The sequence below is a fragment of the Equus przewalskii genome, chromosome 6 (assembly GCF_037783145.1).
Source record: "Equus przewalskii isolate Varuska chromosome 6, EquPr2, whole genome shotgun sequence".
Classification (NCBI taxonomy): Eukaryota; Metazoa; Chordata; class Mammalia; order Perissodactyla; family Equidae; genus Equus; species Equus przewalskii.
The window spans coordinates 79,322,791-79,346,465 of record NC_091836.1 but is presented as its reverse complement, the minus strand read 5'-3'; the positions used below and the strand labels follow the sequence as shown (position 1 = coordinate 79,346,465).

The 23,675-nt window shown below is 36.3% G+C and overlaps 1 protein-coding gene across 8 annotated transcripts in view; it reads left to right on the top strand.

Moving 5' to 3' along the window:
* The window catches only part of SBF2 (SET binding factor 2), a 473,818-nt gene that overhangs the window by 299,445 nt on the left and 150,698 nt on the right, over positions 1-23,675 (top strand). For all 8 annotated transcript variants that reach the window (XM_070626327.1, XM_070626330.1, XM_070626325.1 and 5 more), the window contains one exon: positions 524-673. In XM_070626327.1, the coding sequence (XP_070482428.1) occupies positions 524-673 (150 nt within the window). The remainder of the gene's footprint in view (positions 1-523; positions 674-23,675) is intronic.

Below are 23,675 nucleotides of genomic sequence, written 5' to 3'. Positions count from 1 at the left end.
AGTCCTTTTTTCCCCTTTATTTTGATAGTGAAGTGAGGTGAAAAGATTGTAGAATTTTCCAGTCATAAATCAAAATTGAGTAGTGATTAAATAGCTGACCAGTTTAAAATTATGAAATCACTTGTGTTTCTTGTCATTTTAATTTTTCCTTCTATTCTTGCCATGGAGATGTGGCCAGTTATTGAAAGAAGGGGTCTAAATGTCAGTGGGTTTGACTTGAAATCTGAAGCAACATTCATTTTGGTAACCAAAGTTTTGGTGAGTTTTTTTTAAAAGGGAAGTTAATTTTTTTATCACATAAACTAATTCTACTTACTTTTCATGCTGGCTTACAAATAAAAATAACTATAAATCCATTATTTTATAACTGTTCTTAACAGCAAGTCAACTCTTTTTCTAGGAGTTTAATTCCACTAATAACTCTGTTAAATGGTTTACAGGATGCACTTGAATCTTCAATGTGATTGAAAGTTATTTTTTTCCAGTGGCACCTTTTGTTCACTTCTGCCTCTCCTTTCCTCAGACCCTTCCTGCTGCATTGAGAGCCCTTAAAGGAAAGGCAGCAAGACAGTGTCTGACTGATGAGCTGGGTTTGCATGTCCAGCAAAACCGGGCAATATTAGACCATCAACAGTTCGACTACATAATAAGAATGATGAACTGTACTCTACAGGTAATTTTTAGCTCTTTCAGATTATTCCTCTTATTTGAGAATACCTTGTATTTTTCCAGGAGATTCAGATACTGTTATATCAAGTTCCTGAGTCTTCCACAGCTAATAGGGTGAAGAGCCAATATCCATGCCATTTCTGTCAGAAACATTTATTACTTGGCATAAACATTAAGAGGTTTTCATTCCTTCTTTGTTTTCTCTTAAAAAATACTAGGTTATTTTACTAGTTCTATAAGCAAGCTTTCTGAAAATGAAAAGTCATCTTTAAAACATTCAGTTGTGTATTACTTAATGTCTGGATTCATGTCAGTGCTTTTCAGTTAGTTTTCAGTAGTACTGTTAAGGCAGAAGACAGTGAATGGCAGATAATCCAAATGATAAATGACTTACTCAGTTACGTATTTACTAACCACTTGCATGTGTAAAGCACAAAAAATTATTTCTAGTTGGCTTAAAAATATGTGTATGATGTTGTAGAGATAAACTTTCCACAAAATAATGAAAACAAAATTTAAAAGAAGCAAATAATCTGATTTCCCCACCCTGTCTACCTTGTTATACATCTGTGACATTGGCGTCATATTCTTTACAGGTAATGTAAAAATCCTTTCTCAAACTTTTTGCACAAGGAGAAAAATGCAATTAAATATTAAGATTTCAAAGACTACCTATGAGACTCCAGAGAAACTAAACAAAATGCATGTTAAATTCTGGTAGATTGGAAATTGAGAATTATAGGGTATAATTAATAATAAAATTTGTGGATGAAAGAAGGCCTAAATAAATGGAAAGATATACCATGTTCATGGATTGGAAGACTCAACATTATAAAGATATCAGTGCTCCCCAAATTAATGTACAGAGGCATTGCAGTTCCCATCAGAATCCCAGTTGGAAGAGCAAAAGCCTAGAATTACCAATGCACTCCTAAAACACAGCAAAGCATGGGAATTGGCCCTGTCAGGTATCAAAAATTAATTAATGTTTTTTTTTAAGATTTTATTTTTCCTTTTTCTCCCCAAAGCCCCCTGGTACATAGTTGTATATTTTTTAGTTGTGGGTCCTTCTAGCTGTGGCATGTGGGACGCTGCCTCAGTGTGGCTTGAGGAGTAGTGCCACGTCCACGCCCAGGATCCAAACTGGCGAAACCCTGGGCCACCACAGTGGAGCACGCAACCTTAACCACTCAGCCACAGGGCTGGCCCCACAAAAATTAATTTAAAAAAAGACATACAAGTGGCCACAGGTACATGAAAAGGTTCTCAACATCACTAATCATCAGGGAAGTGCAAATCAAAACTATTGTGAACTATCAACTTCACATCTATAGAATAGCTGTTATCAAAAAGACAAGAGATACCAAGTGTTGGCAAGGATGTGGAGAAAAGGGAACCCCTGTGCACTGTTAGTGGGAATGCAAGTTGGTACAGCCACTATGAAAAACACCTTGGAAGTTCCTCAAGAAATTAAAAATAGAGCCACCTTATGACCTTGCAATACCACTTCTGGATATATCCAAAGGAAATGAAAACAGGATATCAAAGAGATATCTGCACTCTTGTGTTCACTGAAGCATTATTCACGATAGCCAAGATATGGAAACAACCTAAGTGTCCATCAGTGGATGAATGGATAAAGATGATGTGGTGTGGAGTGGAATGGAATGGAATATTACTCAGCCGAGAGAGAGAAGGAAATCCTACCATTTGTGACAACGTGGATAGACTTCAAAGGCATTATGCTAAGTACAAGAAGCCGGACAGAGAAAGACAGATACTGGATGGTGTTATTTATGTGTGGATTTTTTTTTTTAGTTCAAACTTTTAGAAAAAGAGAGTAGAAAAGTGGTTACTAGGCTGAGAGGTGGGGGAGATAAGGAGAGGTTGGTAAGAGGTGCAATTTTTTAGCTATAAGGTGAATAAAGCTGAGGATCTAATGTAAAACATAGTAACTATGTTTGATAACACTGTATTAAATAATTGAAGTTTGCTGAGAGTAGAATTTAAATGTTCACACCTAAATAAATAAATAAATAAATATGTGAAGTGATGGATATGTTAACTCAAATGTGAGAATCCTTTCACAATGCATACATACAGTCATCCCTTGGTATTCTCGGGGAATTGGTTCCAGGACCCCCTGCAGACACCAAAATCCACGGATACTCAAGTCACTTAGTCATCCCCTCATATTTGCAGGTTCCACGTTTTGACAATTTAACCAACCATGGATGGTAAACATAGTTTACGTAGTATAGATCGTAAACATAGTATTCTATCTGAAGGTACTTGAACCTGTGGATGTGGAACCTGCAGATATGGAGGGCTGACTGGATACCAAATCACCATTATGTGTACTTTAAATATCTTACCATTTCATTTGTCAATTATACCTCAATAAAACTTAAAAAATTAATTAGTTTAAGATTGTAGTAATTAAGACTGTGTGGTATTGACACAATCATAAATTGACCAATAGAACAGAATATAGAGTTCATAAACAGATATACACATATATGGAAACATGATTTATGACAAAGTTGGCATTTCAGACCAGTGGCAAAAAGATGAAAAATTTAGTAAATAGTGCTGAGACAATTGGGTGACCACGTACACGTAACGTACTATGTACACAAAAAAGGTACAGATACCTCACACCACACATTAAAATCAGTCTCATTGGATTAAAGACTTAAATATGAAAAGCCATCCTATGAAATTTTTCAAACAGAATAAGGGAGGTATTTTTATGACTTTAGGAAAAGATTTGCTAAGTCACAAATAGTGCCAATCTTGAAAGACTGATAAATTTGACTGCATTAAAATTAGGAATTTCTGTTCATCAAAAAATACTGTAAAGAGAGTGAAAATGCAAACCTCAGTGAGAGATGATTGCAAAGCATATGACTGCCAACCGATTAGTACTCAGATTATAAAAACTTCTACAAATCAATGAAAAAAAAGATCAACAACCCAAATTTTAAATGGGCAAAAAGACTTTAAAAAGTATCTCAAAGAATCCCACTTGGATCATAAGTGTATAAAAAAAAAAGATGTTAATAATTGGAGAAATGTAAATTAAAACCACGAGATAGCCTTTTACATTCCCTATTTTGTAATGATTAAAAAATTGGATAATATCAAATATTGGTGAAGACAGAAAACAAGTGGAACATGTAAACTCTGCTGGTTAGAGTGTAAAATGGTACAATTCCTTTAGAAAATGTAATAAGATATAAAAAATCAGATAATTTGTCATTTTCCTATAAAGCTGAATATAAACTCTTGCCCACATACCCGAAGAGTCATGCAAAAAATGTTCATTGGAGCAGTGATTGAAATAACAGAAAACTGGAAACAACTCATAAGCCAATGTGCAGTAGAATGGATAAATAAGTTATAGTATCTTCTTATATTAGAATATTATTTAGCAGAGAAAATGAGTGAATTACAGCTACAAGGAACAATGTAGATGAATCATAATGAAAATAATTCTGTTCAAAAATAAAAAGGCAATTCAACTACAATGTGATTCCATTTATATAAAATTCAAAGCATATAATATATTATTTCAGGATACTTGATTTAGGGATACAGCATATGGGGTAAAATTATAAAGAAAAGCAAGACAATCTATACCTATATTAAAACGTCACGTTATGCTACAAATATCTTTCTCAGGAATTCTAACTTAAAATCTAGCATCAAAAACGTACTCTTGTAAAAAGATTTTTGTAGTTTCTTTAAGCAAATTGACAAGATAGAAGATAAGTCACCTTTACTGAAACACATCCTTTTTTTAAATTTTTGCAGGGAAAGATTCACCCTAAGCTAACATCTGGCCAGTCTTCCTCTTTTCTTCCTTTCCCACCCCCCCCAAACCCCCATACATAGTTGTATATAGTTGTATCTTCTTCTGGTTCTTCTGTGTGAGCTGTCACCACAGAATGGCGACTGACAGATGAGTGGTGTTGTTCCGTGCCCAGAAAACCAAACCTGGGCCCCTGAAACAGAGTGCACTGAACTTAACTGCTGGGCCATCAGGGCTGGCTCATGGAAACAGATTCTTACTTTAGAGTCTAAGAGACTGCTATAATAGTTTATAATAGCAAAACTTGAAAGCAACCTAAATGTTTACCATTCAAATATTGATTTAATTACAGTACAACTGTTCTTTGGAATACCGTTCAGCTACTAAATAGGAAAAGATAGATCTATAATATGTACCCATATAGAAAAACTTCTATTAGATGTTGCTAGGTGGGCAAAAAAAGTTAGACAAAGTAGATATAATATGATTTTATTTTTGATCTAAAATCACATGTATGTATGTGTGTATATCATAGTAAAAATCTGGAAGGGTATTTACACTAAATTCTTAGCAGTGGTTATCTCTGGCATATGGATTAGAAGAGTTTTGACTTCCAATTTAAACCTTTCTCTGCTTGAAACACACACACACACAAGCATAATTAAATTATAATACACAACAAGCATGTCTTCTGTAATTTAAAAAAAGATTCTCTGGGCCAGCCCTGTGGCCAAGTGGTTAAGTTCGCGCACTCCGCTTTTGGTGGCCCAGGGTTTCGCCCGTTCGGATTCTGGGCACGGACATGGCACCACTCATCAGGCCATGCTGAGGCAGCATCCCACATGCCACAACTAGAAGGACCCACAACTAAAAATACCCAGCTGTGTACCGGGGGGCTTTGGGGAGAAAAAGGAGAAATAAAATCTTTAAAAAAAATAAAATAAAAAATAATAATAAAAGAAATTTTAAAGATTATTTTTGTAGGAAGGAAATTATTGAACATCTTTATGAGAAGAATAAAACATGATAAATTTGCCCTAAAAAAAGCCACGTATCTTTTGTTACTATTGTTACTTTATTACAGTTACTTTGGTACTGTCACTATAGAGGACAAAAGAATTTGATTAACTGGTCAAGATCTCTGGAAGCCCTAAAGTTGCATAATTTCCTGATTCCCTTTAACTGGTGATAGAACCACAAAAACTATTTTGGGGCGTTCTTTTCATTAGTACTTTCTGTGCTGTTTATTAACTAAAGAACTAAATTATAAGGCTTTCTCCACACTTAATTTTAGCATATACTAATTAGAAGGTCACTTACAGAACAGCCAGGTGCCCTTGGGCTACAAATACTTTTCTTTTTCATTTGACTAATTGCATTTCTGAGAAAAAAAAAAGGCATTCATTTTTTTTTTTTTTTTTGCTGCTTTCAAACACACCTGGACTGATAGGCACTTAATATTTTATAATGCAGTATTTCATAAGTACATAAAAATAGATCCTGTCTTCCTTCCAGCACATGCTGTTGTTTAACGTTCCAGAAAGGCTCTTCTCAGTTAGAAAGGAGCTCGCATGGGATTTTCTTATTTTAATGGGTTATTTATTGCTAACTTGGGATTTACTAATATTTATATGCTTGTTGTAACGATGTTTCTTGTGGGGATTTAACATGACATTCTGAACATTTTTTACAAAAGCATAGAGTTTCAAGGCAGAGAGGCCAAACATCTGTGTTGGTGTTTTAAGAAAGAAACATTAACTAAATGAACTAATTTTTAGGTAGTGATTAAAAAACTTGAGTGATTTTTGCTTTTTGTGATCTTGAAGTTATTCTGTCTTTCCTGTCCTCGGGAAAATTAAATGGAACATGAGTACTGCCAAGGGGCTATTTTGTTTATCAGGTTTTTTCAATGCCAAGATAACTTTTTGAAGGGCTAATTTATAGAAGTTATAGATTATTCCTACATATCATTTCATTTCAAATAACTGATATGTATTTTAATATTTTTTCATATCTGAGATTACTAGAAATCTCTCCAAAAATATCCTGGCCTTAACTCTTTCCATTTTAGCAGATACATGATTAAAACTTTTTATGTGTCAAGATCTTTACTAAGATCTTTTAACAATAAACTATAAATTTAAAACCCAGTGATGTCCTCCATTTCCAGCATCATAATAAACTGCATGCTCTGAGGGACCCTCTCACTAACATAGAAATAGATCTTAGAAAATTGCAAAACGTACAATCATGCAAAAACATAGTTTTCATACATTGTTTTTCCCAAGAAGAAAAGGAAATCTCCAATATGTCCCTCCTCTACATTCAAGAAAAGGACAAATAGGGCGTGCTCAGTGGCACAGCAGTTCAGTTCACATGTTCTTTGGCAACCCAGGGTTCGCCGGTTTGGATCCTGGGTGCAGGCCTATGCACCACTTATCAAGCCATGCTATGGCAGGCATCCTACGTATAAAACAAAGGAAGATGGGCACAGATGTTAGCTCAGGGCCAGTCTTCCTCAGCGAAAAGAAGGGGATTGGTGGCAGATATTAGCTCAGGGCTAATCTTCCTTGGGGAGTGTGGGGGAAGGCGAAGAAAGGGACAAATAGGGAAAACCAAATCCTGAGCAATTAGCAATTGGGAAAACCAGATTTGTAAGCAGAATTAAGCCTGGAAGAGGAATAAAATAATCTCTATTCAGTAGCATGCTCCTCACCCATCCTTCCAGAAGAAGTGGTTGTAAATCCTTTCTGGAATAATGCAGCCCCAAGTTAGGCAATCAGGATTCCCAGAGATGAAATTCAATAAAATATGAACTCACGATTTAAAAATGACCAAATACTGAGGAAATGAGCCAGTATGAATTAGTGTTAACAGAAACAACCAACAACAGATTTAGACCCCTAAAGACTTTATATATTGGAATTATCCAATTTGAATATATAATGATTAAAATGTGTAAATAAGTAAAAGATTGAATATAAAATAAGCGAATAACAAGAGACAACAAAAATGGCCAGGTAAGTTTAAATTATATGATCATTAAATGTAAAAACTCAGGGGCCAGCCCCATGGCTGAGTGGTTAAGTTCACGTGCTCCGCTTCGGCAGCCCAGGGTTTTGCCAGTTCAGATCCTGAGCACAGACATGGTACCGCTCGTCAGGCCATGCTGAGGCGGTGTCCCACATGCCACACTAGAAGGACCCACAACTAAAATATACAACTATGAACTGGGGGGGTTTGGGGAGAAAAAAGCAGGGAAAAAAAAAGAGATTGGCAACAGTTGTTAACTCAGGTGCCAATCTTAAAAAAAAAAAGTAAAAGCTCAAAGCATGTGGAAGACTCAATATTGTTAAAATGTCAGTTCTCTGCAAATCAATCTGTAGGTTCAATGCAATCCCAATCAGAATCGCATCAGACTCTTTTTAGAAATTGACAGGCTGGTTCTAAAATTTATGTGGAAATGCGGAGTACTTAGGATGGCCAAAGCAATCTTGAAAAAGAACACAATTGGAGGACTTATACCACCTGACTTCAAGACTTAAAATCAACTCAGAGTAATCAAGATGGTGGTTACTGACAAGTATCAACAAATAGATCAACAGAAAGAGCACCCAGAAATAAACCCACATTTATGGGATTTTTGACAAAGGCACCAAAGCAATCCAATAGAAGGAGGAAAGTTTTATTCCACAAACAGTCGTGGAATAACTGAATATCCACATGGAAAAAAGTGAACCTTGACCTCTACCTCACGTCAAACACAAGAATTAATTTGAGGTACAGTGTAGACCTAAACCTAAAATGTAGAACCATAAAGCTTTTAAGGGAAAACATGGAGCAGTTTCATGCCTTGGGAATTGGTAACAGTCTCTTAAGTCACAGAAAGCAATAAGCAAAAAAGATAAAAAGTGATCATTTACTTCATCAGAATTAAAACTAATGCTCATTGAAAGATACCATTAAGAAAATGAATAGGCAAGACTGGGAAAAAATGTTCCCAAAATATATATATGGTAAAGAACTGATTTCATGTTTATATAATGAACGTCTACAACTTAAGAAGCAGCAGCCAAACAAACCAGTTTTTTAAAATCGACAATTTGAATAGACACTTCACAAAATAAGATATGTGAATGGTCAATAAGCACTTGAAGAAGTACTCAATATTATTAGTTATCATGGAAATGCAACTTAAAACCACTGTGAGATACTACTATTTGTATATTTTATTGTATGTAAATTGTAGAGCAAAAGAAAAACCTATAAAGACATATTGAACTCTAATGATATGGATGCTAAAGTACTTGGGGGAAAATATAATTGATGCCTGTGATTTACTTTGAAATGCACTAAGAGTAAGATGGATTAATGGATAGATAGATGGATAGATAAATGATAAAGCAAGCATAGTAAAATGTTATTGATGCAGTCTAAGTGGAAAGTATACAGGTGTTCAGTGTAAAATTCTTTCAACTTTGATATATGTTTGAATGTCCAGATAAAATAAGTAAACAAAGAAATAAATACATAATTAACAAAATCTCAATGGATAGGTCAAACTTTAAACTAGACACAGTGGAAGAGAGAATTATAGTGAACTGGAATACACATCTGAAGCAATTACACATATTGGAGCAGAGAGAGATAAGAAGATAGAAAATATAGAAAGGAAAGTAAGACACGTGGAGGATGTAATGAGGTGGTCTAACACAGTACTGTTCAAAGTGCTAATCTGTGACAAGATAAGGAACTTATGCCAGAATGTAAATCAGTGACTTTCTCTTCACTGAGAAAGTTTTACTATGGGAAAAAAAGCTCCTAAACAGTGAGCTTAGTGCGACTTAAGCTGGCAATAGTCAGTATCTCCAAAAGTAACCAAGGGTCCTGCCTTACTAAAGAGGAGAGGCTTAGTAGTCAAGCCTCAGATTTTGTCAAGGGCTGAAAATTCCAGTCACGAACAAAGTGTTTTTATAAAATTTCATTGGTTGCTGCATAAATTCTTACATTGGGCTTCTTAGGCCAGGGGCTCTGAATAATATAGGAAACCACATAGAGGTTTAAAAGTATGAGACAAGAGGCTTTTCTTCTGGAACCCCAAACTTCCCACATCAGATTGATTTAACAATCTGGACGTTTTTAAGGACATTCAAGCACTGCTGTTGACCAGTTTATATGTATGAAGTAGCAAATTTGGGGATTTTATTAAGTGCTGTGGTCTGAATGTGTCCTCTTGCATTCATACATCAGAAACCTAACCCCCAAGGTGATGGTGTTAGGAGTTGGGGCTTTGAGGAGGTGATTAGGCCATGAAGGCAGAACCCTCACCACCGAGATTAATGCCCTTATAAAAGAGAACCAAGAGAGCTCTCTCGCCCCTTCCACCCTGTAAGGATACAAGAAGTCTGCAACCCTGAAGAGGGTCTTCACCCGACCATGCTGGCATCCTTATCTTGGGCCTCCAACCTCCAGAACTCTGAGAAATAAATTTCTGTTGTTTATAAACCACCCAGACTGTGGTATTTGCTCTAGCAGCCCAGAACAGACTAACACATTAGGAGTATATTAATCAGTAGAATACCTCTTGTTTAATCAGGGTGTGTATTTTACTCCTTTCCTCTCTTCTCTTTCTCCAAACATGTTCTGATTTCTGCCATGTTCTAGTCTCTGTACTAGGTAGTGGAGATACTGAGATTATTAAGATATAATTCTAGTTCTTAAGGAGTTCACAGTCTAGAAGGAAAAACTCCCAGGTAAACCAGTATTTATAATATAGTGGGACATGCACTGATAGAGATGTGTGGAACAGTACTGCAAACACTACTATGGGGTTACTGGGTTTAGAGTGGAAAGGAGGTGTCACAGAAGGCATTTGTCAGACAAGGATTGGGAGGGAGAGTATTCCACACAGAAGAACTTGCTAGTAGAAAAAAGAAGTGTGGAAAGGGCCTGTGTTGTTGAAAATTAAAAAATATTTCTATGTTTCCCAGTGTAGTGTAGAAAGATGGTGGGAGGTGAGATGAGAGAAGTAGATAGAGTAACTTCTGGTTAAAGTGAACAGATTGAATGTGTATATTTAATGTCAGCTACTACTCAAAACACCACTAAAACAAAAGTAAAGGAATTTTTAATGCATGAACCCATAGGCAAAACAGGAGAGGAGACAACAGCAACCACAAATTTGGAAACCAGAAAGCTGATCGATGAGTGACTTGACTTAGCAGACCCAAGAAAGCCTTTTCCTAACTAACAGTTGTAAAAGCCTTGAAGCAGCCCAATTTGCAAACTGCAAAAGGCTCAGAAATTGGGCACAGTGAGTTATCGCTGAAAACAGCTTAAGATGCAGCTCAAACACTAGAAAAAGCATTGGTTGAAAGTCTCTTTAAGATGGAGTAGGATTCCCTTCTCAGATTCTTTTCCAATTCCATGTCAATAGCCAGTGGCCTCTCGTTTATCCTGGCAGAAGATTAGAGGTTTGTTTGTTTGTTTGTTTGCATATTTATTTTTAAGAGCAAGAGGATATTGCTGGCCTGGGAGATACTAGGTCTGACTAAGGGAAATTCTGTTTTGCTGTAAACAATTCTGTTTCTCAACGGAACAGCTCAGCCAGGTCATGTTATAATGAAGCTTACAGTCAACAAGCTTCACCACGTACATGTTCTTTTTGTTTAGTCGTTCTTTGGTTTACTTCTTGTGGAGGAGAACCTAAGCAGAAGGGGCCGTTAAACAAAGTCAGTTCCTACTCCCCAACTCTGCTTTCATTCGCCACTCCCCCTTGTAAGAGAACCATCAAGCCATCATCCATAATTGTCCTATCCTTTTCCTTCTTGGATACCTGTATCACTCTGACTGCCTCATACAGGCTCAGCTTCCTATGGCTCCGAAACTGGGTCAGCCACAATCATTTCTCTTCTCTGGAAATAGGCTTAAAGAAATTAAGTAATTTTCCCAAATCACACAGCTCATAAATTGAAGAAGTGAGTTCTAAATCTAGTTTTGTTCTGTTTTGTTTCCTCTGTGCCTTTAACTCACTGATACTACATTCTTCAAAAACTGTGGCAGTTTTTGTGCTCTATAGCTAAATTGAAGTTTATATCAGGAATCTGTATTCTGGAAACTTGTGGATCTTTCTTTTCTTTTCTTTTTTTTAAAGATTGGCACCTGAGCTAACATCTGTTGCCAATATTATTATTTTTTTCCTTCTTCTCCTCAAAGCCCCCAGTACATAGTTGTATATTGTAGTTGTGGTCCTTCTGGTTGTGACATGTGGGACGCCGCCTCAGCGTGGCCTGATGGGCGGTGCCATGTCGGCGCCCAGGATCCAAACTCGTGAAACCCTGGGCTACCAAAGTGGAGCGCGGGAACTTAACCACTTAACCACGGGGCCGGCCCCCTATTTTAAAATAACAATTGCTATTGAAAAACTCTAGGCTTAACTGAATGAAAACAGACCTTGTTTGTATTGTTCATCATTGTATACCCAACATCCAGCACAGCACCTGACACATAGGAAGTATTCAGATATTGTTTGAATACATGAATGATCACATAATTTCACAGAAGCAGTAATTATTGAAACAAGAGTCTATTTTTCTAAGTTACTTAACAACTAGGTTGTCAACAGCTTTGAGTTTCAGATTTAGAATAAAATTCATTAAGACGTTAGCTATTCTAATAGCTGTAAGGTTTAGGCCAGATCTTCAAATACTACCACTAAACCAAAATCATTGATGAAAACTCATTGATAAATCTAGTGGGAACTTTTCAGTTCTTATCTCTTTTTTTCCCCCCAATCCTCACCACCTCCACCCTCACCCCCCCCCCCACCCCACACCCACCTCAGTTCTACACCTGGTAGCATTTGATGGTAACCACCTCTTTGCAAAACTCTCTCCCCTTATCTTTGATGATACCATTTCTCCTGGTTTTCTACTTCTTTTGAATCTCTTTTTCCTTTTCTTTTTTTTTTTAAGATTTTATATTTTCCTTTTTTCTCCCCAAAGCCCCCAGTACATAGTTGTATATTGTTCGTTGTGGGTCCTTCTAGTTGTGGCATGTGGGATGCTGCCTCAGCGTGGTTTGATGGATTCGAACCAACGAAACACTGGGCCGCTTGCAGCAGAGCGCACGAACTTAACCACTCGGCCACGGGGCCAGCCCCTGAATCTCTTTTTCAGTCTTCTTGGTAGGGCTTCTCTTCCCCCATCCTGTAAATGGTGATATTCATTTGCATTTTAGATCCATCTTTAGATCATCTCCCAGTCTAAGATTCTCCCTAGGCAATCTTATTCATTCATATTACCATCTTATACTTATATCTTCCAAATCTATATCTCAAGCCCAAATCTACCTCCTAAGTTCCAGACCTGAAAATCTTGCTGGTTATTGTCCATCTTAAATGTTCCAAAGCTATTTAGATATGTTCCAAACTGAAATAATCATCTTTTACCCCATATCCAGCCAACACCCACAACCACTTCCTCCTGAGTGTCCTAGTTCAACAAATGGCACAAGTAAGCCAAAAACATGGAATTAGTCTCTTTCTCTTAGGTTTATCCTCATATCTGATCAGCCACTGGTCCTATAGATTCTACTTCCTAAATGTCTATCAACTCCATCCACTTTTCTGTGACTTAAATTACAATATCCTAATTTAAGTCACCAACATTTCTTGCCTCTGTTACTACGACTACTTCTTACCTGGTCTCCCTACCTCCATCTGACCCATCCCCCTACTAATCATTGTCTTGGCCCCTGCCTACGTCTACAGCTTCAGCTTTCTCTGCTGTCATCCTCTGGCCTTTGTACATCGCATTGTGTTAGTTTGAAACACTCTTTCTACTCCTCACTCCCTCAGTCGTCCCTTTCACCTGGCTAATGCCTGCTCATCCTTTAATCTCAGTTTAGATGTCACTTCCTCCTGAAAGCCTTCCATCAGTTATGGATTGGTAGCCATTTCTATGTGCTTCCACTCTATCTTGTACTGTTCCCATCCTATCCACTGTGACCCTGCAATAGCGTTTATCACATATAATGAAATTGCCTCTTGACTTATCTGTATTCCTCATTATGTCTGGCATGAAGTAGTCTCTCAATAAAAATTTGATGAATGAGTAAATGAGTAAGTGAATGTAATATAAGTAACTGCTGCCTTAGCTGGTCAGCTCTACAGTTTCTATCCCTACACAGGCCAGGAGCTTTTACCCTTTCTTGGCTATAATCTAATCCCCAACCAGAGTCAGCCTCTGTTCACTTTTCTGTCTCTGTACACAGGAATATCTAGGTAAGAGAATGTAGATGGATAGTTTGTAATTCATGACCTCTGCTTGAAAGTAAAGCTTAAACTTCACATACAGCTGGTCAATATTATCCCCAATAGACAGTAATGTTGTTGATATATTTAAAGCACAGGTGTTCATACCTACTGCATTAGAATCACCAAGGATGAAGCGAAAGTATCTGTATCTTTTTAAAGTTCCACAGGTAAATTTGATTTGTAGCTAGAGTTGAAAAACCAGTGTCCTATTATCTAATATAGTCATTTTCAAAACTTCTCTTAAATTTTTTAAATATGCATTTCTAGGCCCCATCATCAGAGATTCTGATGCACTAAGCCTGGGATGGGATAGATTGGAGCTAACATTTAAAACTTTTCAACAGCAAAATGGACAGCTTTATAGATATGCGATGACCATTGCATAGAGTATTCCATCAAATACTCTTTAGTCGTTTTCAGGAAAGCTGAAAAAGGATTTCTTCATTGTCAGAGAGGTTAGACTGGATGCTCCCTACGTTCCTCTTACCTCTGAATTCCATAATCTCAGGATATTTTTTTCATCCTTGCTCACTAGAAGCAGTCCTGGCCCTCCCCAGTTCATAACACATTATCATCTTTGGTCCATGAAAGGTCCGTTTCTTGTTTTATTTATTTATTTATTTATTTTCATCACCATTATGCTTCCAATCTCCTGCAGTCATTTTAATGTGTTTAATATATTGTTTTCTATGCACATGTTCTTGAAAAGTGTATACTAGTGCACATGTATTTTAAATTTATATAAATTGTGTATTGTATTCTTATTCTGTTTCTCTAGTTAATCAGCATTATTTTTAATATCATTTTATGAAGCTAGTGTAAATCAGATTCCAAAACCAAATAGGAATCCAAAAAGGAAAGAAAAAGATAGTTCCACTTTTTTATTCAATGTAAATGCAGAGTTTCTAAGTAAAATATTGGCTGATTGATTCCAGGAGTGCGTTAAAAAAATAAAACATCACAATATAGTGGAATTATTTTAGTGTAATTCACCACACTAATAGATTAAAGGAGAAAAATTATGATTATCTTAATAAGTGCAGAGAGGGCTTTTCAGAAAGTTCAGTGTGTATTTGTGTGAAAGTTCTTAGCAAACTGTTATTAGAGAAAAACTTCCATACTTGGTAAAACCTACATACCAAAGACCTGCAGCAAGCCTTATAGTTAATGAAGAAACTATATGCGTTCCCTTAAGATTGGAGCAAGATGAAGATGCTTACTGTTATTGCTACTGTTAACAATGTTGTCAAATCATTATGTTGTACCCCTAAAACTAATATAATGTTATATGTCAATTATATCTCAATTTTTAAAAACTATTATAAAGGGGGAAATAAGAAATGAGATCTAAGGCTTGGAAGAGAAAGCTGTCATTTTCAGATTATATAATCCTCTGCCTAGAAAAAGTGCCACATTGAACAAATTATTTTAACTAATAAGATGATTTAGTTAGGTTGCTGGGTATAAGATCAATCCACAAAAATCAGTAAGCATTTCTTTTTGCCAGCAAAAACCAACTAAATAAATTTTTTAAAAATCTTCCCTCTCTTCCCACCCTTCATTCCCTTCTTTCTTCCTTCCTTCCCTCCTTCCCTCCATCCCTCCTTCTTTCATCCTGCGTCCAAGCACCATTAGGCAGGCTCAGGCAGCGCAGTAATGGCAACCAGGCAGAGGCTGGGCCCCATACTTGCAAAAATGGAGTCCAGGTAAGGTAGTATTGGTGGCCCAGTGTAATCAGAATACCGTTTACTTTCAGAAGACTGAAGAAATAAATAAATATATTGAGAATAATGATAGCCAGGTTTTTCACTGATAGAGAAGGTGCAAATATGGAAAAGGAGAAAGCTAGAATGAATCCTATACTTTTGAATAAAGTAGAGCTAATGATACAAATTCATAATTTTCAACATATATATAGATAGATACTGAAATAAAGATAAGTGGAAATGCGTGTGTATGTCTGTGTGTGTGTGCAGGGGTGTATGTATATGTATTTCCTAGCTCTATTTGTTGAGAAGGCCTGGCAGCAGAGACACCCCAGTAACAATGTGCACACCTAGTATCTAGATCTTGGTTTTTAAATACCAGTTTCAACTAAAAGGAAGAAATGACTCCTTGAAGAAATGGCCAGGGCCAGGACTAGGGCAAGGAAAATATAAGAAAGGCTTGGAGTATCTTTGTATTCTAGAAAGTACAGCAGTGCCCAAAGAATGAATGAACTCTAGTTGGATTTTTTTATTGTAATATACAATATTGCATAACATAAAATTTCCCACTTTAACCATTTTTAAGTGTACAGGTCAGTGGCATTAAGCACATTAACACTGTTATCCAAACATCATCACCATCCATCTCCGGAACTATTCCCGTATTCCCAAACTGAAACTTACCAACTAAACAGTTACTCCCATTTCTCCCCTCCCCACCAGCCTCTGGCAATCACCATTCTTCCTTCTGTCTTTATAAATTTGACAACTCTAAGTACTCATGTAAGTGGAATCATATAGTATTTGTCTTTCTGTAACTGGCTTATTTCACTTACCATAATCTCCCCATGGTTCATCCAGGTTGTAGCATGTGTCAGAATTTCCTTCCTGTTTAAGGCCAAATAATGTCCCATGGTATGTACATACCACATTTTGCTTATCCATTTATTTGTCAACAAACACGTTAGGTGACTTGCACCTTGTGGCTGTTGTGAATAATGCTGCAGTGAACATGGGTGTACAAATATCTCTTCAAGGCCCTGCTTTCAGTTCTGTTGAATGTCTACCCAGAAGTGGAATTGCTGGATCATATGGCAATTCCAGTTTTAATTTTTTGAGGGACGACCTTACTGTTTTCCACAGTGACTGTACCATATTATGTTCCCACTGGCAGTGCACAAGGGTTCCAGTTTCTCCACAGCCTCTCCAATACTTATTATTTTCTGTTCTTTTGATAATTGCCATCCTAAGGGTGTGAGGTGGTATCTCATTGTGATTTTCATTTGCATTTTCGTAATGGTAGTAGTGTTGTTGAGCATCTTTTCATGTGCTTATTGGCCATTCGTATATCATCTTTTGAGAAATGTCTATTTAAGTCCTTTGCCCACTTTTTCATCACTCTAGTTGAAATTTTTGAGGATTTTGATACTATCCTTCTAAAATTTACATGAAAGAACATGAAGAACAAAGAAGAGAGGACTTTCCCTATCAGATGTCAAGATATACTTTGAAATCATGATAATAAAACCATTGTCTTTTTAGAGCACAAACAGGCTAATAAACCAATGAAATATAATAGAGCACACACAGACAGACTTCGTGTTCATGGAAACTTAGTAGGTGTCACAAATCAGTGGGGAAAGGAAAGCTAGTTTAGTAAATGGTGCTGGGAAATTAGATCACTGTATGAAGAGGAATAAATCATTCCTAGATAGCAGCACATATAAAGATGTTCTTCAGAGAGGTTAAACATCTAAATGTAAAGAAAAAATTCCAAAGTTAATGAAAGAAATGAAGATGAGGTATCTTTGTGACCTAGGGGCAGAGGAGAAGTTCTTAAAATTTGAAACATAAATACAACAGTACAAAGAAAAAAAGCAGATTGATTCCTTAAGTTATTAAGACTCTTTAATCAATGAAGGACAACATGGATGAAATTAAATTATGGATGTTGATTTAATAGACCAGAAATTTTGTTTTACTATGTCTAAACGACAAGGAAATAGTATCTGGAATATACAAAGAATTTCTGTAAATCACCAAGAATAAATCAGCAACCCAAATGGAAAAATGTAAAAAAGGTATGAACAGCTCTTTATAAAAAATAGAATTCAAAAAGCTATAAGGATATGCAAATTAAAACAATAACTCTTTATACTCAGACAGGCAAAAATTAGAAAATAGAATAATGCCATGTTGGTAGGGGTGTGACAGTATAGGAATCTTCATGCACTGCTGTTGAAAGCGGAGATAAGTACAGTCATTTTGGAGAGCGATCAGGTGGTACTTAGTCACAACGAGGGTACACATACCCTATGATCCAGCAGTAGTCCTGGACAGATGATTGAAAGGAAGAGAGAGAGAGATCTTATACAAGACCATAAGAGGACTTGTACCTGGTTACTCGCTTATTTATGATGTCAGGACATTGGGGCAATCTGAGTGTTTGTCACTGGGATAGTAGCTAGATAAAATTTGGTGAACGTGCACCATGTGGAGTACTACACAGCAGCTTTTAAAGATGTGCTAATGTGTACATAGCAACATGTATGGATATTGAAGGAATTATTTGTAATCCTATGTAATAAAGTACAATGTTCAAATTTACCCTTGCCTACTACAGGAATTAAAATATAGGATTTATCTATACATCTGTAATTAGTTGATGTTTGTAGATTATTTAGTCTACAGGAGTTTTCTTGTTTTTGAAGAGAGGGAGAGTGAGGACAAATTGAATCCCCTGTCTGTCTCTCACTGCCTTTAAGCCTTCAACTTTGGTGATGCAGTTGACTTGCAGGAAAAGTTAATTCCCTTCACTACAGAGCTGCACACATGCCAGCTCAGAATTCAAAGAAGCTGAAAGAGGAAATCCAGCAGGAGCTGGAGGAGCTGCAAGCCTGACTGACAAGATAAGACGGCAGATGAGCGACAATACGTACACGCAGCACCTAACCCTGCACTGACTTCGGAACATAAGCGTGGGTGCTGCTTCACTTCCACCTTCCAGATCTCTGGCAACTCTACCGCAGAACCATACAGGGAAGGAAATTCTGAGGAAAATAGTTCCAGTTTAGCTAAGTTGACACTACACAAAGTTACCACCCTCTTCCCAGACAATACCCTAATGTGACATGAGACCATGTGACGTTGTGAACTCAGTTTGTATTGTAATTCAGTCACCTATAGGATTAGACTTTGTTATAATATTTAGACATCTTAACCCTGCAGCTGCTGGATCTTATTTAAGATAAATAAGAGCAATCGTAGAAACTTTCTGGTCCCTTACCTGAACTGTGTAACAGAAATTTAACACCCTGAGCTTATTATGATCTTTCTCCTTATTCTCTAGTACACTTTGAAATAGTGGACTAGCCTCATTGTTCCCTTTATTTGAACTGAAATATTTATGGCAAATAGTTGGTTATCTGTAGGCACTTGATTATAGTTGTCTATAGGTGATAATTTAAGTAATTGTTTTGCCATTGAGTGCCATTGATTAATGGTTTCTCATTAACTACTGGCAAAAGATTTATTAATACTTTTTGTTCTTAATGATTATTAAGATTTCATTTTTTAAGAACAGTTTTAGGTTCACAGCAAAATTAAGGGGAAGGTATAGAGATTTCCCATATGCCTTCTGCCCCTACACATGCATAGCCTCCCCCATTATCAACATTCCCCACCAGAGTGGTACATTTGTCACAATTAATGAACCTACATTGACACATCATAATCACCTAAAATCCATAGTTTACTTTATGTTTCACTCTTGGTGGTGTACAGTCATGAGGTTTGGACAAATGTATAATGAGATGTATCCTTCATTATGGTGTTACACAGAGTATTTTCACTACCCTAAAACTCCTCTGTGCTCTGCCTGTTCATGCCTCCTACCCCCTAACCCAGCAATTATTAATACTGTGACTCTAATCAGATCAAAGAGCCAATTCCAGATTTCTCTCCTTCAAGTTGCTTTTCTCCTGAAACAACTTCTGGTACAGGTCAGGAAAATCCTTAAGTAGCACTCTTCATTTTCTACAAGTTTGTTATATTATACTTCTCTTGGTTGCATCTGTCTAAATGTGTAGAACAGACCAACAGTAATTTCCAAATGTTCTGGGCAATACAATAATTGCTTTTGCAAGTGAAATTTAAAATATTATCTTACCTATTTATTTCAGATTTCGTTGAGTGTTTACATATCTAAAGGACATTTAATGGAAATCTAAGAGACTGCTGACAATCACAGATTTGACATTCTGTGCATTGAGGGAAAGATCCATAAAACATAGTAATTGGTATTTTTGCTGAGACAGAAATTTGAGCTATACGTGCAATGCTAGAATGTGCTAGTGAAACACTTGAGTAGTGTGTAAGCCTTGCTAATCATTACCCATTCTGCATCTCAACTTTACCTTGTTTTCAAGTAGTCACTGTGTGACTCATGAAATTATATTTGTGAAATATATAGTATTTATGATGTGTTGTTTAAAGAATAAAAATAAAATAAACACACATGTATCCAACACCCAGTTTAAGAAATAGAACATTAACATTGAAGTCCTTGGGAGCTCCATCTCAACTGTTCCCACTCTTGTTCTCCCTTAGAGCCACTCTCCTGAATTTGGTGTTATTCATTCCTTTGCTTTTCCTTATGGTTTTGCCCCATATGTATACTCTTAAAATATTATTCAGTTTAATTTTGCCTATTTTGACCTTTATGTAATTGGAATCATTCTGTTTCTTCATTTATACAGTAAGTATTAATTGAGCAACTGCTCATAATGCTCACCCATGTTGGTGCAGGTAGTTATGGTTTATTTATGTTCACTGCTGTATGAGTCCATTCTACTGTTGAAGAACATTTGGCCTGTTTTCATGGCTGGGCTGGAACAATGAAAACGGTGTTGTAACTGGAACAGTGTTGTAATGACCATTCTTGTACGCTGATGCACTTGTGCAAGAATTTCTCTTGAATAGACACATAGGAATGGAATTACTGAGTTAAGAGTATGTGCAAATTCAACTTTACTAGATTATGACGTTATTTTCTAAAATATCTTTACAAATTTCATTCTTACAGCAATGTATGACAGTTTCTATTACTTCATATCTTTGCCAACTTTTAGCATTAAAAAATTCTTAATGTTTAGGGCTGGTCCAGTGGCCAAGTGGTTAAGTTCGCACGCTCCGCTGCAGGCGGCCCAGTGTTTCTTTGGTTCGAATCCTCAGCACGGACATGGCACTGCTCATCAAACCACGCTGAGGCAGCGTCCCACATGCCACAACTAGAAGGACCCACAACGAATAATATACAACTATGTACCGGGGGGCTTTGGGGAGAAAAAGAAAAAAAAAAATTCTTAATGTTAAAATTCTACCAGTCTGATGATTGTAAAAGGGTATATCATTGTAGTTATAATTTGCATTTCCCTGATAGCTAATAAAATGAAAGAATTTTTCATGTTTATTGGCTTTGCGTGTTTTCTGTTAGGAAATGCCTATTTGCTTCTTTTGCCCTTTTTATCTTTTGCATTGTTTATCTTTTTCTCATTGATTTTTTTTTTTTTTAAAGATTTTATTTTTTCCTTTTTCTCCCCAAAGCCCCTCCGGTACATAGGTGTATATTGTTCGTTGTGGGTCCTTCTAGTTGTGGTATGTGGGACGCTGCCTCAGCGTGGTTTGATGAGCTGTGCCATGTCCGCGCCCAGGATTCGAACCAACGAAACACTGGGCCGCCTGCAGCAGAGCACGCGAACTTAACCACTCGACCACGGGGCCAGCCCCTTTTTCTCATTGATTTTTAAGAGTTCTTAATATGTTCTGAACGCCAATCCTTTCATGTTGTAGGTGTCTCTTCCTAGTGTGTAGTTGTCTTTTTCGTGTTTTTCTGATATCTTTTGATGAATATGTTTGTAATTTTAATGTAGTCAACTTCGTTAATCATTTCCATTATGGTTTTTACTTATGTCTTATACAAGAAATCCTTCCCTACCTTGAGATCCTAAAGATATTCTGATGTCCTCTTCAAAAATTTGATAATTTTGCCTTTCATATTTAAGTCCTTAGTCTATCTGAAATTGATTTTTTGTGTATTCTATGAGGTAGAGATCCAGTGTATTTTTTTCAAATGTGTAACTAGTTGCCTGCAAAACTATTTATTTAATAGTGTATCCTTTCTCCAATGATTTGCAATGGTCCCCTTTTCATACATCACTTTTCTGTAAATCTGTGGGTCTATTCAGGATTTCTGTTCTCTTGATCTGTTTGCCTATTTTCCCCAAAGCATCCGATAGTCTTAAGGTTTTATAATAAGTTTTAATATCTGCAAGGCGAGTCCCTTACTGTATCTTCCTAAGGAATATCTTGCCTATTCTTTGCCCTTTGCTTTTCTATATGATTTTAGAATCACCATATTAAATTCCATGCGAAGCTCTAATGAGACTTGGATTAAAATTACCTTGAATCCATAGACTAATTTAGGGAAGAACTGACATTTTTTGAGTCTTCCTTTCCATAAATATGGCGTATTTTTTAAGGTATATAGGTCTTCAATGTCTTTTAATAACATTTTATGACTTTCTCCACAAAGGTCTTATACATCTTTTCTTAGATCTATTCCTGGTTACCCTTTTTCTTTGTTGTTACCGTTGTTGCTATTATGGGTGGTATCTTTTAAAATTACATATTCTAATTACTTTTTTCTGATATATAGAAACATAGCAAATTTATTCATTAATATTGCAAACTTCCTTAGTTCTAATAATTTGTCTGTGTATATTTTTTAGTTCTTTATGTTGGTAGTCGTATTGTCCAGTAAGAGTAATTCTTTTTACCTGATTTTCCAAACTTTATACATTTTATTTCTTTTCTTGTTGTCTGTCAAGGATTATTGTGTAACATTAAATAGAAGTGATACTACCTTTCTTTTAAAATTTAATAATTGAACTTTATATTTGCTGAAAAGTTTTGGTAGATGTCCCTATATCAGGTTAAAAGGTTCTCTTCCATTCCTAGTTTGTTAAGCATTTTTATCATTAATCGGTGTTGAACTTTATGAAATGCTTTTTCTGCAGCTATCAGTTGTTTTCATGGATTGTTGGACTTCATGTGTTAGGAATTTTTCCCATGATTGTTTCCATGATTACGATTAGCCTATAATTTCTTATATTGTCTTTGACTAGCATTGGAGAAAGGTTATACTTGGTATCTGAAAATGAAGTAGGGAGTGTTCCTCTGTCTGTCTTCTCTGAAAGTATATGTTAGATTGAAACAGCATGTTCCTTGGAAGTTTGTTAGAACTCACCAGTGAAGCTGTCTGAGCCTAGTGTTTTCCCTGTAGGAATATATGAAATTCCTAATTATAGACTATTCAGTTTTCATTTTTTATTGAGTTTGTTTGGTAATTTTTCCCTAGGAATTTGTCTATTGTTGTTTTTTCTTTTTAGAAAAAAATTTTTTTCTTTTTTTTTGAGGAAGATTAGCCCTGAGCTAACTACTGCCAATCCTCCTCTTTTTGCTGAGGAATTCTGGCCCTGAGCTAACATCTATACCTATCTTCCTCTCCTTTATATGTGGGACCTACCTCAGCATGGCTTTTGCCAAGCAGTGCCGTGTCCGCACCTGGGATCTGAACCAGCGAGCTCCGGGCCACCGAGAAGCAGAACGTGTGAACTTAACCACTGCGCCACCAGGCCGGCCCCCCAAATTTTTCTTTTTTAAAATAGGTTTTGCCAATTTCCTTTCTCTGTAAACCACTTAACTTTGTATTAATTTCACCTCTATTTTTATTATTTCCATTTTTCTACTTTTTAGATTCATTCTGTTTTTTTTTTTTTAACTTCTTAAGCTACAGGTTTAAGAGGTTCCCAAACTTCCTGAGTTCACAGAATCTTCAATATCTCACTAATCTTTTCTTGGTGCTCCCTGGGCCTAACAGCTTCACTTATTAAGTAGTTAGGGCCAATTTAATGTGTATTTATGTCCTTACAAGTAAATAACCATTTGAGAAAATAATACACACAAATTGAAGAAAATTAATACTTTTATTTCATTTTTAAATAACTGCAGTTCCCTACTAATGGGATATGTGCTCCTCTTAAGTACTCCACAGCTGCTCAGACTGTGCTTTACACTCCTACGTTTCCTGTTTCACCTTGCTTTTAGCATA